The 14,366-nt window shown below is 43.4% G+C and overlaps 1 protein-coding gene across 9 annotated transcripts in view; it reads left to right on the forward strand.

The window, feature by feature from the left end:
* LOC109917604 (acyl-CoA-binding domain-containing protein 5-like) overlaps positions 1 to 14,366 on the forward strand; it is a 106,818-nt gene that overhangs the window by 37,850 nt on the left and 54,602 nt on the right. For all 9 annotated transcript variants that reach the window (XM_048614753.1, XM_048614747.1, XM_048614748.1 and 6 more), the window contains 3 exons: positions 616 to 741; positions 6,586 to 6,783; positions 8,962 to 9,071. In XM_048614753.1, the coding sequence (XP_048470710.1) occupies positions 616 to 741; positions 6,586 to 6,783; positions 8,962 to 9,071 (434 nt within the window). The remainder of the gene's footprint in view (positions 1 to 615; positions 742 to 6,585; positions 6,784 to 8,961; positions 9,072 to 14,366) is intronic.

Consider the following 14,366-nt stretch of genomic DNA (forward strand, 5'->3'; position numbering starts at 1 on the left):
GAGTTGAAATGGTTCGCGACTGGGAGGTGCAGTTGTTTATTGCGGAGACTCGGGGACCGCTTTGCAGAACACCTACGCTCGGTTCGGAGACTCGGGGACCGCTTTGCAGAACACCTACGCTCCGTTCGCAATAAACAATAAACAATAAACAATAAACAATAAACACCTTTCGGGCCTCGACCCTTCTTCAGAAACCCGAAACATCAGCCTTCCTGCTCCTCTGATGCTGCTTGGCCTGCTGTGTTCATCCAGCTCTATACCTTGTTATCCCATGATGGTTTACATTGTTTTGTGAGGTGTTCTTTCTTTCTTGTAATCTATCAGCAAAGGGATGTGAAGTTCTGGTTATTTACTGATAATGAAAGAGCTGCATGAAATCCTTCAGGATAGCAAACTCTACACAGTCACCAGCTCTCATTTCCAGTAAACAAGCAGCTTAATACTGTAATTAAATGGAGAAAAACGTTTGGGTTTTTTTTCCATTGCACATACTTTTCATTTAACTTCTGAGTTGGTGAGCCTAAATCATAGTAGATTTTTTTCATATTAGTAATCTGCACGCTCTTCAATTCTATTGATGATATTTTGTGATGAAATCTTGCCTTGGATCTGTAGGTGAAGATGCTACAACTCCCCTGACATCAACTCCATGTATCGTGACAAATGGTATGCTGAACAACCATCATAGCAGCTTGGTATTGGGGGAGCTGAGTGATGAGGACAAAGATCTTCTAACAAGCAGTAAGAAAATCTTCTTACCTTCTGTTCTTCTAGAACTAGACAACTGTATATAATCCACAAGGGACCAAAGCTACTGGGGGAAAGGCTGAGTGAGTTTTAGGATGGACTAACTTGTGGCTCCAGTGTGCACAATTATCCCGGCCAGATCCTTCCATATTTCCACCACTTTTCTTGCTTTCCAAAGTTTCTCCAAAAGAAAATCTCTTTGACCATGACTACAGACTGCTCACAAATGGCTTTCCAGTGCTTTTATTATTTGCTCTTTGCTCCTAATCCTGAATAACTGAGATGTTTTCCTGTGCAAGAGGTTACTTGAAATCTAATTTTTTTTTTCTTCTCCTTTTCTTCTTTATCTCTTTATCAGTGGGGCCAACAACTAATGTTCAGATAACATTTGCAAAACATTCTCTTGTCCTTCCCTCTACATAATAATTCAGATTTGGCAGCTACCTATCTGGTTCATACATTTGTTTTGTGTTAGGATACTAAAATACTGCATTTTAAATATCTTGTGTCGTACTTTTCCCTCTTCTCCAATTCTAACCAAATTGTAATCAATGGCTTAATGTTGGTACAGTGTGTTAAAGAATAATTGTCCTGGATTCAAGTTTCTACGAAGATTGATATTGATCTATGATACATGAACCCTGGCTTAAAGAAAGGCCTGCTCATTTTGCTGCTGTTAAATCCCAGACCCTTCGCATAAGCACATGTATCTTTTGGCTCTCAGCATCCTTTCTTAATGCTCACGCACTTCAGTATCTTTTTGGAGGCTGCCAGGCTCTGTCTGCTTCACGTTGCTTTTTTAGTGCAGACTGAGTTTCACACTGAGCTACAGTCTGTTGCCTCTGTGGTTTGGCTTGCTTTTAAATGCAAAGGGAAAGGTAGGCAGTGGGAACATTGAGCAGACAATCAGTCAGTTAGACAGTGGGTGGACATGTCGCTGTGCAGCACGGTATTACATCATTGTCAGATCTAACACACACACCAGCAATTTAAGCAGCAAACACTCTTCAAACACGCTTCAAGCAAATGGCAATGCATGAACGACAAAGTGGAGCAGTCTTGAATGGGGTGAAGATGGACTAAAGTCACTTGGCACCACCACAATCAGTCAAGGGGCAAGTCTGATTACACTGCAGGGGGCTGGCCACAGTGTACATAGAACAGTACAGCACAGTACAGGCCCTTCGACCCAAATTTTACCCTAAACCTAAGGTCTATCTAACCTCCACCCCTACCTTATACTGTCATCCACATGCCTACCTAATAGCCGCTTAAATGCCCCTAATGAGGCCGACTCCACTACCCTCTCTGGCAATGCATTCCACGCCCCTACCACTCTCTGAATAAAGAACCTACCTCTGACGTCTCCCCAATATCTACCTCCACTCACTGTAAAACTATGCCCCCTTGTAATAGCTACCTCCACCCTAGGAAAAAGTCTCTGGCTGTCCACTCCATCTATACCTCTGATCATCTTGTACACCTCTATCAAGTCACCTCTCATCCTTCATCATTCTAAAGAGAAAAGCCCTAGCTCTCTCAATCTTTCCTCATAAGACCTTCTCTCCATTCCTGGCAACATCCTGGTAAATCTCCTCTGCACCTTTTCCAAAGCTTACACATCTTTCCTGTAATGAGGCGACCAGAACTGGACACAATACTCCAGATGTGGCCGAACCAGGGCTTTGTATAGCTGGAGCATAACTTCACAGCTGTTGAACTCAATCCCTCTATTAATGAAAGCTAACATACCATACATCTTCTTAACAACTCTATCCACCTGCGTGTAGTCCTTGGGTCAACTGCATGCAGTCCAGGGAGTATGTGTTGGCCATTTTAGGATGCAGTCGACGCACCAATTCAGAGGGTGGACCAGATTTTCCTGCAATGAGGCGAAGAGAGACATTGAATGCGATAGAATTGGATGCAAAAGCAGTTGGTGGTGATGCTTGAGTAGGAGACATGCCCCCATTGAATGAGTAGAAAGTGCAGAGGGCATGAAGAGTCAGTGTGGGAGGATGAGGTGTGTGCAATCCCTTGAAAGGACATGATGCACGCAATACTGAAAGTTGGAGCCTTAGCGTGATACGTGTGCAGTGGCAGAGTTAGAGTGAGCACTAGCTCTGTGAACGTGAGGTAGCAAAGAGAAAATGTTGACATTTAATCTTATGGAGGGCAGAAGATCATTGACTTTGTGGTGCTGTAGGCGTCCCTCTGGAATCGAGACACAGCACTGACCCAGGACACAGCACTGACCCAGGCCACACTTTGTGTGGGGCAGCTGGGTCTATTGATGTGGCCTCCTGTCCGTGTCAATAGGAGAAGGGGCTACCCTCCTCATTCTATCCACCAGGATCTCCAGATCTCTATCCTGGAAACACTGGCCTGTCTTGCCTTTCCTCTGACATGTTTTCAGGGTCAACAACCACATTTTGAGGGGTAGATCCTGGCTTGTAAAACCTGAAGTGGTGTGCAAGTGGGCTTTTAATAAGGCACCAGAAGAGTGTAAACCGGAAAGTCTCTCCAATGGTGAGCGGTGAACAGCACTTCTGGCTTGCTCTCTAAAAGATTTCCACCAGAAATGCACCCAGCACTTCAGTTGCTTAATTCTTGAGATGAAAAAGTGGTGGATCATGAGAAAATTTTCCCTGGGCCACCATAGGCTGAATACCAGGAAACTCCCTCACCACTGCACATTAACTGCAAACGGGAAAATTCAACCCAATAAATAAATGTGGATTTGTTTCCCCTGCAAATGAATGTGTAAAAATGTGCAGATTAATGCATTAAACTGTAAAATCGTGTTGAAAACACAAAATGCTGGAGATCACAGCCAGTCAAGCAGCATCCTTGGAGAGAGAACAAGTTAACATTTCAAATCTAGATGACTTTTCACCAGATCTGATGAAGAGTCATCTAGACTCGAAACATTAGCTTGCTCTCTCGTCACGGATGCTGCCTGACCTGCTGTGATTTACAACATTTTTTTTTTTGTTTTCAGTACAAATTCCAGCATCTGCACTAATTTGCTCCACTATAAAATTGTGCTACTGGATGAAATACACAATAATAAAGTCATTTATTGATTTTTTTAAAATTAGCTATGTGATTTTGGTGCTGACTTTAATAGTTTTATGAATAGAGTTTCTACCTTTGCCATGGATATGAATTTAAACCTGAGGTGGAGTAGAGAGCAAAATCTTTGAATAGGATTGGGGCGGTGAACAGAAATGATGATAAAGTATAGCGAAGTGGTAAAGCAGTCTAATATATTGAAAGAGATATCTAGGATTTATAGCTCAGTGTTTTTCTGTTGGGCTAGTAATCACAGATCCTTAATCTGTATGATACATTAGCCATATTGTGAAAGTGCTGCACGTAAACAATGCTTTAGTAATGCTTTTAAGAAACTAGACAATTACTTGGGAGCAGCAATTTGTGGACAATTTTTACACAGTGGTGAGACAAACCAGACAAACCAGACAAACCAGAAATAATGGGGAAGGGCAGGCATTTAGGGTGGCACATTGGCTCAGTGGTTAGCACTGCTACCTTGCTGTGCCACAGACCCAGTTTGATTCCAGTTCGGGTGACTGTCTGTGTAGAGTTTGTACATTCTCCCCGTGTCTGTGTGGGTTTCCTCTGGGTACTCCAGTTTTGTCCCACAGTCCAAAGATGTGCAATTTAGGTGGATTGGCCATGCTAAATTGCCCAGAGTGTCCAGGGATGTGCAGGCTAGATGGGTTAATCATGGAAAATGTGGGGTTATAAGGATACGATGGGGCTGGCTCTGAGTGAGATGCTCTTCCGAAGGTTGGTACAGACTTGGTTGGCCGAATGGCCTCTTTTGCACTGTAGCGATTTTATGATTCAATCTAGTGCAAACCTAACTGCATTTAATGTGGTTAAAGATTGCTCTTGATATAGAACTTGGAAATGATGTTAAGAGACAACTAGCTCAAAGACCACATTAAGTTTAAACAGCTCTTGACCAAGTTAACATCAACAACAGTCACATTCTATTTAAATATTTAGCAGGCTGAAAGCAAGGTTTTTTTTTAAAAGAAGACCTCCCCTTCATTAACCAAGATTTCCTCCTATCTGTTTCTATTGCGGCATAACTACTTAAACATGATATTCTCAGGCGTATTTTGCATATCTTCTCAGCCAGCCCAGTGTTAAACTGTTCAACTCATGAAAGGAATATATCTCATTGCAACATTGTAGAAAGTTTAAGCCAGTCCGACTGACAGTATTTTCACAATTCCAGTCAAACCAACAAGAAATTGAACAACAAAGCTATAAAAAAGTTGTGGATCAGAAAAAGGCCATTCAACCCATGAACTCTGTGCTGGCTGAAAACCAAACGATCTGTCTGTTCTCATTCCACTTTCCAGGACCTGGTTCATAGCCCTGTAGGTTACACTGCTTCAGTAACAAATCCAGGTTCCTTTTAAAACTGGTTGAGGGTTTCTGCCTCAACCACCAAACTGATGTGTATTCCAGACACCCACCAGTCTCTGCATGAAAAAATATTTCCTCATGTCCCCCACCTACCAATCACCTTAAAACTGTATCCCCTAGTCATTGACCCCTTTGCTAGGGATATCTATGCTATCCAAGCCCCTCATTATTTTGTACACTGGAATAAATGACTTAACCAGTGTCTTGTGTAGTTCTAGCATTACATGCTAACTTTTGATTTCAATATCTCATCCAATAAAGGAAGGAATTTCATATGATTTCTTTATTACCTCTTCCGCCTGACCTGCTACTTCAGGGAGCCAACACTGAACCTGTGGTGCACCACTGGAAGCCTCTTTCCATTTGTAAAAACACCCAGAAACCATTACCCTTTGTTTCCTGTCGCTGAGCCAATTTTAGATCCAACTCGCTATGTTTCCTTTACTTTCTGATCATTCTGTCAATTGCTTTACTAAAGTCCATATAGACAACATGCATTGAATCATACAGCAAGCACATGGACCCTTCTGTCCAACTTGTCTGCACCGACCAGACATCCCAATCTGATCTGGTCCCATTTGCCAACATTTGTCCCAAATAAACTGCACTATCTTCATCAATCCTCCTTGTTACTTCCTGAAAAAGCTCAATTAAGTCAGTAAGACATCATTTTTGTTTAACAAAACTATGTTGGTTATTCCTGATTAATCTGTACCTTTTTACATTACAATTTATTCTGACCATCAGAATTGACTTTTAATAATTTTCCCACCATTGTAAGATCAGACTGATCAGCCTGCATTTATTTAGCTATCTCTCCTACCCTTTTTTAAATAATGGTAGAACTTTCACAGACCTTCAATCCTCTGGTAACTTGTCTATATCAGTGAGGATTGGAAAGTGATCCTCGGAGCATCCAGTATTTGTTCCCTAGATTCCCTAAATAGCTGAGGATACAAGTCATCTAACCCTGGTGATTTATCTACCTACAGGGTCAGCCCCTCCAGCACTTCCCTTCTCTATAATGCTTATTTTATTTCATATTTCACACTCTTCCTCTGTTGTAATTGCTGCCTGAACCTCTGATGCATCATACTTTTGTATATTAACATGCAATATTTGTACAACCATTTCCCTTTCCAGACTTTTTTATTACTTGCTTTGAGATCTGTCTGAACTAGGCTGCCAGATCAGCGAAAGACAACAGCAAGCCAATCCATTCAAGGGCAATTAGCGATGATATTGCCAATGGCACCCACGACCCAGGAAAGAATGACGAAAAAGAAAGTTTAGAGAAGCAATGTGTGATTTAATTGGTAGCAAATGTCGAACAGCTTTAATACAACAATCTCTAAGCATGGATTTGTTTTTTAGAAAAAATAGTTCGATTTCGGGAGAATGCTGTCATCCAAGTTGATGACAATAGCAGAGAGGCACACCAAGCCAATGGCATTTGTTCAGAAAATGGTAATCCTCATCCAGAGCTTGGGATCTCTCAATTGGACACAATAGAGGAAACCATGAGGACACTGCAACTTCAGGAAAATCCCTCAAAGTTTCATGACATTACAGGTATGTGAAGACAAGAATTGTTTTCAGGGTGAAGTGTTTTGACCTGGAGTGTACTGCCTGAAAAAGCAGTGGAAGCAAAATCAACAGGAACTCTCAAAAACGAGTTGGATAAATGCCTCAGAATACAATTGCTGGGCCATGAGAAAAGAGACTGATCTGGAAAGGTCTTTACTTGGAATGGAAGCAGGCATGAGGCCAAATGGCTTCCTGCTGTACATAGCTTTGGACTGATCTTAATTTTCAAAAAGAGGTGGATTTGGCTTCAGCGAGCAGTTATAAAATTAAAATCACTGAAACTGAATCTTGACACAGTAAATCTGCTATGTGTGTGATTTCAATGGAAGAAGGAGAGAGGGCAGTGACAGATTGGTTATTTCTGGGGCACCATGCCCCATCCTTGCAGCAGCAATAATATTTTTAACCAGTTATTCTGTACATGGCAGTTACTAGGCTCTAGTCAGAACTAAAGAACACAAAAACCCATCTTTGTTTGCAGCCCAACAGGGAGATTTTATTGCATAAAGTGTGTACTCTGCACTAGCTCAAAACTAGTCTGAGCAAGCTCACAAACCTGGCTGATGATTCACCAGTGTCACATGACTCACCTGTTAAAGGGACACTATCCCAACATAACATATACCAACTATAATACAATGGGTTGAACCTTGAGTTCTGAGGAAGGGTCACAGGACCCGAAACGTTAATTCTGTTTTCTCCTTCACAGATGCTGCCAGATCTGCTGAGCTTTTCCAGCAACTTTGTTTTTGATACCAACTATAATACATACTGACCATCTGCTGGGTTTCTATTGCCTTGAGAAACCCATCGGATAAAAGGAAGTGAGAAGGGCTGCGTCTATGAGGTGTAAGTTCTTTTACAGAAAAGCTAGTCTACCAGGTGGAGCACCAGTGTTTTCTCTAAGCCCAACATGCTTGTTTGTAAGATTCACACTTTTCCCCCAATCCACTCTCCTCCGTGATCCCCAAGGCCACAATCATGCCTCGGTTTCAGTTACAAAAAAGTCCTTTAAGATGTTGGTGTTGTATCATTATTGATGCATTGTAACCTCTCCAGTCTGGAATGTTTAGGACCACCAACAACTGGGAGGTGGAAGACATCATAGATCTGAATATTTATTCGAAGTTTACAGCAATGATAGTGTTGAAAAGCAATCATAAAAAGTGTCTTACTTGAGCAAATGCTGTACTTTCCTAGTTTCAGCTGAAAAGCTCAAATGATGCAACAAGTTGCTTGAGTCAGTTACTGTGCAAAACATTTCCAGACAACAGGATGTTATAATCAGTAATACACTGTACTTATGGCTCTATAAAGAAACAAAGTTTATGATTTATGTCTGCCCCCACTCTTGCTACAGGAGAATGTCACTGTCCCAGGGTCAGTTTTTAACGTGCACTCAAAGATCATTAATTCAAGCTCAACTGCAAAAAACTAAAAATTTTTCCCCTGCATCTTTAAATTGTGTTTTTATGCGAACTGTATTTCCTGAAATCCTCATGGTGTCAGTAAATCATGAAATATTTGCAAGAGTTTCTTGGCATTTAAAAGAGTTCACCATTCTGCAAGGAAACAATTCTAACTGAGGCTCCCATTGTTTTCACGACAAACTCCCTGAGAGTCCATTTGGTCAGGAAGTCAAAGGTTCTCCGTGTGAAGATTACATTCAGTTCTTTAGCTGCCCTCGCATTTTCTTTTACAAAATGCCTGTCAAGTTATTAGTGCCTTATGTCCTGAGCAGTTGTGAGGCTTGGGAAATTAGTTGCAGATGCTTGGATTTTTAATTTGATATTAAAACTGTGTAGCCCAAGAATTCTTGTGGTGCGGTGGCAGTGTCTTTGAGCTGGGATGCCCAGGTACAAGTACCACCTGCTCCAGAGGTGTGTAGTTATGTCTCCGAACAGGTTCACATAGAAAATATAAAATAAGATTAAAACCACAGCTTGTCACTTTGAAGCCAGTTTTCTTGATTTGATTGGAAATCAGTATGGTCCTGACTGGTGTCTTAATCTTGTTTGACTTTCAAAAGGCCATACCGCAGAAGGGAAATTAAATCTAATACACACTGGACGTGAAATTTCAAACTTAATGTTGTAGACTTTTGGGCATTTGTTGCTTAATGTCAATTTTGATTTTTGGCAAATTTCGACTTCTGATTTTCAGACAGTGCTAGCAACAATTACACAGTGGAAGTAGCTGATCCAAATCACTTGACAAGCGATTCAGAAAGTGAAGTGTTCTGTGATTCTGTGGAAGAACTGGACCACGAGAGGGTAAGTTTTAAATACATGTTTTCACCTTTTATAAGAGCTTAAAATCGAAAATTATTTGCAAAGTTAAAAGAAGACAAATTGATGGTTCGGTAATACCACTCACCACAGTGCCAACCTACAGAGCCAGGAATTGGCATCTTACCTGTACATCCTATTGTGCCCACAAATGGGAGTGATGTTCTTCATGAGCTCTGTTGCAAAGTCAGGAACTTGGGGTGGAGATGTTGCGTAGCTAGGATGTGAATTTTGCACGTACCCCAACAAGAGATAATTCTCAGCTTTAAAAAAACTGAAAGAACTGCAGATGCTGGAAATCCGAAACAAAAACAGAAATTGCTGGAAAAGCTCAGCTGGACTGACAGCGTCTGTGGAGAGAAAGCAGAGTCAGTGCTTCGGGTCCAGTTACCCTTTGTGTTTCCAGGTTTGTTGCTTTGAAGAAAGGGGACATTGGAGAGTGTGCCAAACATGTGCTGATCATGCATGTTAATAAGTGCTTTATAGCAGTGTTGTAGTGGGATATGAAAAAACTTTTTCTCATTAATTCATAGGGCAAGGGTAACGTTTAACGCGCATTCTTAATTGTCTTTTAAGAAGGTAGTGATGAGCTGTCTTGACAATGGATTGGCTTGCTACACCATTTCAGAGAGCAGTTAAAAGTCAACGGTTTTGTTCTAGGTCTGTAGTTACATCCAGGTCAGATCAGGTAGGACATTACTGAAACAGCATTACAATAATCTGGTAGTTATGCAGGCTTCACTGGCTTTTTTCTTAAGAGAAAATTGATTTTAAATTCCCCAGCTGCTGTGTTTGGATTTGAACTCATGAATCTGGAGCATTTGCCACTCCTACAATAAACTGTTATGCCATTCTGCCTAAATTACATAAAGTTTCTATATAATCATCAAGGTGCAATTTTAACCAACTAATGAGTTCTAAACTTGTTAAGATTATGGGCCTCAGCATTTAAAAGTTGGACCAAGAAATGGTAGCAATGGCTACTCGGAGGAGCTGAAGCAAAGGATGTGATATCTGTTTTAAAGGCCTGGGTGTAATTACTGTCCCATGTTGTCATTTTTACAGAGACAACAAGGTGTAGAGCTGGATGAACACAGCAGGCCAAGCAGCATCATAGGAGCAGAGAGGCTGATGTTTCGGGCCTAGACCCGTCATCAGAAATGGGGGAGGGGAAGGGGGTTCTGAAATAAATAGGGAGAGAGTGGGAGGCAGATAGAAGAGGGATGGAGGAGAGGATAGGTGGAGAGGAAACAAACAGGTCGAAGAGGTGGGGATGGAGCCAGTAAAGGTGAGTGTGGGTGGGGAGTTAGGGAGGGGATAGGTCAGTCCAGGGAGGACGGACAGGTCAAGGGGGCGGGATGAGATTGGTCGATAGGAGATGGAGGTGAGGCTTGAGGTGGGAGGAGGGGATAGGTGGGAGGAAGAACAGGTTAGGGAGGCTGGGACGAGCTGGACTAGTTTTGGGATGCGGTAGGGGGAGGGGAGATTTTAAAACTTGCGAAATCCACATTGATACCATTGGGCTGCAGGGTTCCCAAGCGGAATATGAGTTGCTGTTCCTGTAACCTTCGGGTGGCATCGTTGTGGCACTGCAGGAGGCCCAGGATGGACATGTCGTCTGAGGAATGGGAGGGGGAGTTGAAATGGTTCGCGACTGGGAGGTGCAGTTGTTTGTTGCGAACCGAGCGTAGGTGTTCTGCAAAGCGGTCCCCGAGTCTCCGCTTGGTTTCCCCGATGTAGAGGAAGCCACACCGGGTACAGCGGATGCAGTATACCACATTGGCAGATGTGCAGGTGAACATCTGCTTGATGTGGAAAGTCTTCTTGGGGCCTGGGATGGGGGTGAGGGAGGAGGTATGGGGGCAGGTGTAGCACTTCCTGCGGTTGCAGGGAAAAGTGCCGGGTGTGGTGGAGCTGGAGGGGAGTGTGGAGTGAACAAGGGAGTCACGGAGAGAGTGGTCCCTCTGGAAAGCAGATAAGGGTGGGGAGGGAAAGATGTCTTTGGTGGTGGGGTCGGATTGCAGATGGCGGAAGTGTCGGAGGATGATGCGTTGGATCCAGAGGTTGGTGGGGTGGTACGTGAGGACGAGGGGGATTCTTTTTTGGTTCTTATTGCGTGGACGGGGTGTGAGGGATGAGGTGCGGGAGATGTGGGAGACACGGTTGAGGGCGTTCTCGACCACCGAGGGGGGGAAGTTACGTCCTTGAAAAACGAGGACAACTGAGATGTACGGGAGTGGAATGCCTCATCCTGGGAGCAGATGCGGCGGAGGCGAAGGAATTGGAAATAGGGGATAGCATTTTTGCAGGAAGGTGGGTGGGAGGAGGAGTATCCTAGGTAGCTGTGGGAGTCGGTGGGCTTGAAATGAATATCGGTTTCTAGGTGTTTGCCCGATATGGAGACAGAGAGGTCCAGGAAGGGGAGAGAGGTGTCAGAGATGGTCCAGGTAAACTTAAGGTTGGGGTGGAAGGTGTTAGTGAAGTGGATGAACTGTTCGAGCTCCTCGTGGGAGCACGACGCGGCGCCGATACAGTCATCAATGTAACGGAGGAAGAGGTGGAGTTTAGGGCCGGTGTAGGTACGGAAGAGGGATTGTTCCACGTAACCTACAAAGAGGCAGGTGTAGCTTGGGCCCATGCAGGTACCCATGGCCACCCCCTTTGTCTGTAGGAAGTGGGAGGAATTGAAAGAGAAGTTGTTGAGTGTGAGGACGAGTTCGGCTAAGCGGATAACGGTATCAGTGGAGGGGGACTGGTCGGGCCTGCGGGACAGGAAGAAGCGTAACTCCCCACCTACACTCACCTTTACTGGCTCCATCCCCGCCTCTTCGACCTGTTTGTTTCCTCTCCACCTATCCTCTCCTCTATCCATCTTCTATCCGCCCCCCACTCTCTCCCTATTTATTTCAGAACCCCCTTCCCCTCCCCCTTTTCTGATGAAGGGTCTAGGCCCAAAACGTCAGCCTCTCTGCTCCTATGATGCTGCTTGGCCTGCTGTGTTCATCCAGCCCTGCACCTTGTTGTCTCGGATCCTCCAGCATCTGCAGTTCCTACTATCTCTTGTCATTTTTACTGCAGCTCTATTTCCCTCCTTGTGCATATTTCTGCAATAGTCACTAGAGGGAGCAACTTGCTATGGTTGAATACAACCTTCAGAGAATAAACACACGAAGCCCTTCTTTCTGTATATGCTACACACAATACCCTATCATGAGTGCTGTCCATCAAATGAATGTCCTTGGGGGAAGCAACAAACTACAAATAAATCTCCCCAATAACAGTCTGAAATTCTTCACTCGCCCCTCCAAAATCCTCCTGAATATTAAACAAGTTTAAAAATTTCATTTACACCTAAAGGATATTAAGAATAGCATCTCTGGTTGGTGAAGCTGATATTTGCTGCTCAAACTTACACCTGTGTCTTTATAACCCTTAGACTTGTCTATTCCAACACTCCCCTCCTTCCCCTCGCCTCACATCTTGCACTACAGACTTCAGCTGGTTAAACATTTTGCTTCCAGCATCCTTCTCCTGTACCAAGTTCTGTTCACCCATCATCCCTGTGCTTGCCGACTTACATTCAGCCCTCAATCCAACAATACTTCAATTTTAAGAAGCCAATTCTTTGTTTTCAACTTGCTCTGCAACCTCAACCTCCCCTTTGTCTGTTGTAACGATACTACAGCTTTAAAAGGTTATTTTTTCCTGGTATTTTTTATGAAGAAAGGTTGAGACAGAGGAGTTGAGCAGTCTGCTCAAAGCTAGTACAATAAACTGCTTGTGAGGCCTTGGTATTTTTTTTAAACTTGGAACAATAGAAACAGCCTGAATGGGATTCCATTCCAATGGAACCAGGATTTTTAGTTTTAGCTTTCAGCAGCTGCTGGGATTTTGAAGCTGGATGTGGAAGCTCTTGTTCCCCTCTCTGTTATGGTTAAAAGCTAGTTGACTATGAGAATGTGGTTGTTAACCTGGGCCAATCAGGAGGCACTGGCTGACCAATATTAACAGGGGATTTAGAATCTCCTCAGTTCATGGGACTGACTCCGAGCTGGCCGATCACAGCCAGTGTACTGTGCACAGGTAAATAAAGGGTGACTTGGTGATGGGATACCTACCTTTGTGCAGTTATTTCAGAGACAATCTATTTTACTGAATTTATCTTTGTCAAGGGTGTGTTGGTGAGATGTTACCATATTGGAATAGTTAATTTGGAGTAGTTAATATATTTATTATTTTGGACCTTACACTTAGCTTTAAAGCAGGAAAACTTTAGATTATAGACTTATAGCTGCTTATTTTGAGGAGGTTTGATCTAGTCCATAACACTGTTATTTCCTCCATTCCTATAAACCCCCAAAAGTCTCTGTGCTCTTCCACTGGCATCTAGCGCATGCCTGATGTTAATAACTCTAGTTTTGCTGGCTCACCTTCAGCTACCAAAGCGCCATGATCTGGCATTCTTTCACTGAACCTCTCTCCCTCTCATAGAGTCATAGAGTCACACAGCACAGAAACAGACCCTTCGGTCAACTCATCCATGCCGACCAGATATCCTAAACTGAACCAGTTCAGTTTACCAGCATTTGGCCCATATCCCTCTAAACCCTTCCTATTCATGTACCCAACCAGATGCCTTTTTAAATGTTGTAATTGTACCTGCCTCCTCCATCTCTTCTGGCAGCTTTTCCCATACACGCACCACCCTCTGTATGGAAAGAATTGCCCCTTAGGTCCCTTTGAAATCTTTCCCCTCTCACCTTAAACCAATGCCCTCTAATTTTGGACTCCCCTACTCTGGGGAAAAGACCTTGGCTATTCACCCTATCCATGCCCCTCATGATTTTATAAACCGCTATAAGGTCATCCCTCAACCTCTGATGCTCCAGGGAGAATAGCCCCAGCCTATTCAGCTTCTCCCTGTAGCTCAAATCCTAGCAACATCCTTGTAAATCTTTTCTGAACCCTTCTGAACATCTTTCCTATAGCACGGAGACTAGAATTGAATGGAGTATTCCGAAAGTGGCTTAACCAATGTCCTGTAATGCCGCAACATGACTTCCCAACTCCTATACTCAACGCAATGACCAATGGAGGCAAGTGTACCTAAAGCCGCCTTCACCACCTTGTCTACTTGTGACTCCACCCTCATGGAACTCTGAACTTGCACCCTCAGGTCCCTTTGTTTGGCAACACTCTCCAGGGACCCTACGATTAACTGTACAAGGCCTGCCCTGATTTGCCTTCTCAAACACCTCACAGTTATCGAAATCAAAGTCT

Source organism: Rhincodon typus, chromosome 30 (assembly GCF_021869965.1).
Source record: "Rhincodon typus isolate 14 chromosome 30, sRhiTyp1.1, whole genome shotgun sequence".
Taxonomy (NCBI): Eukaryota; Metazoa; Chordata; class Chondrichthyes; order Orectolobiformes; family Rhincodontidae; genus Rhincodon; species Rhincodon typus.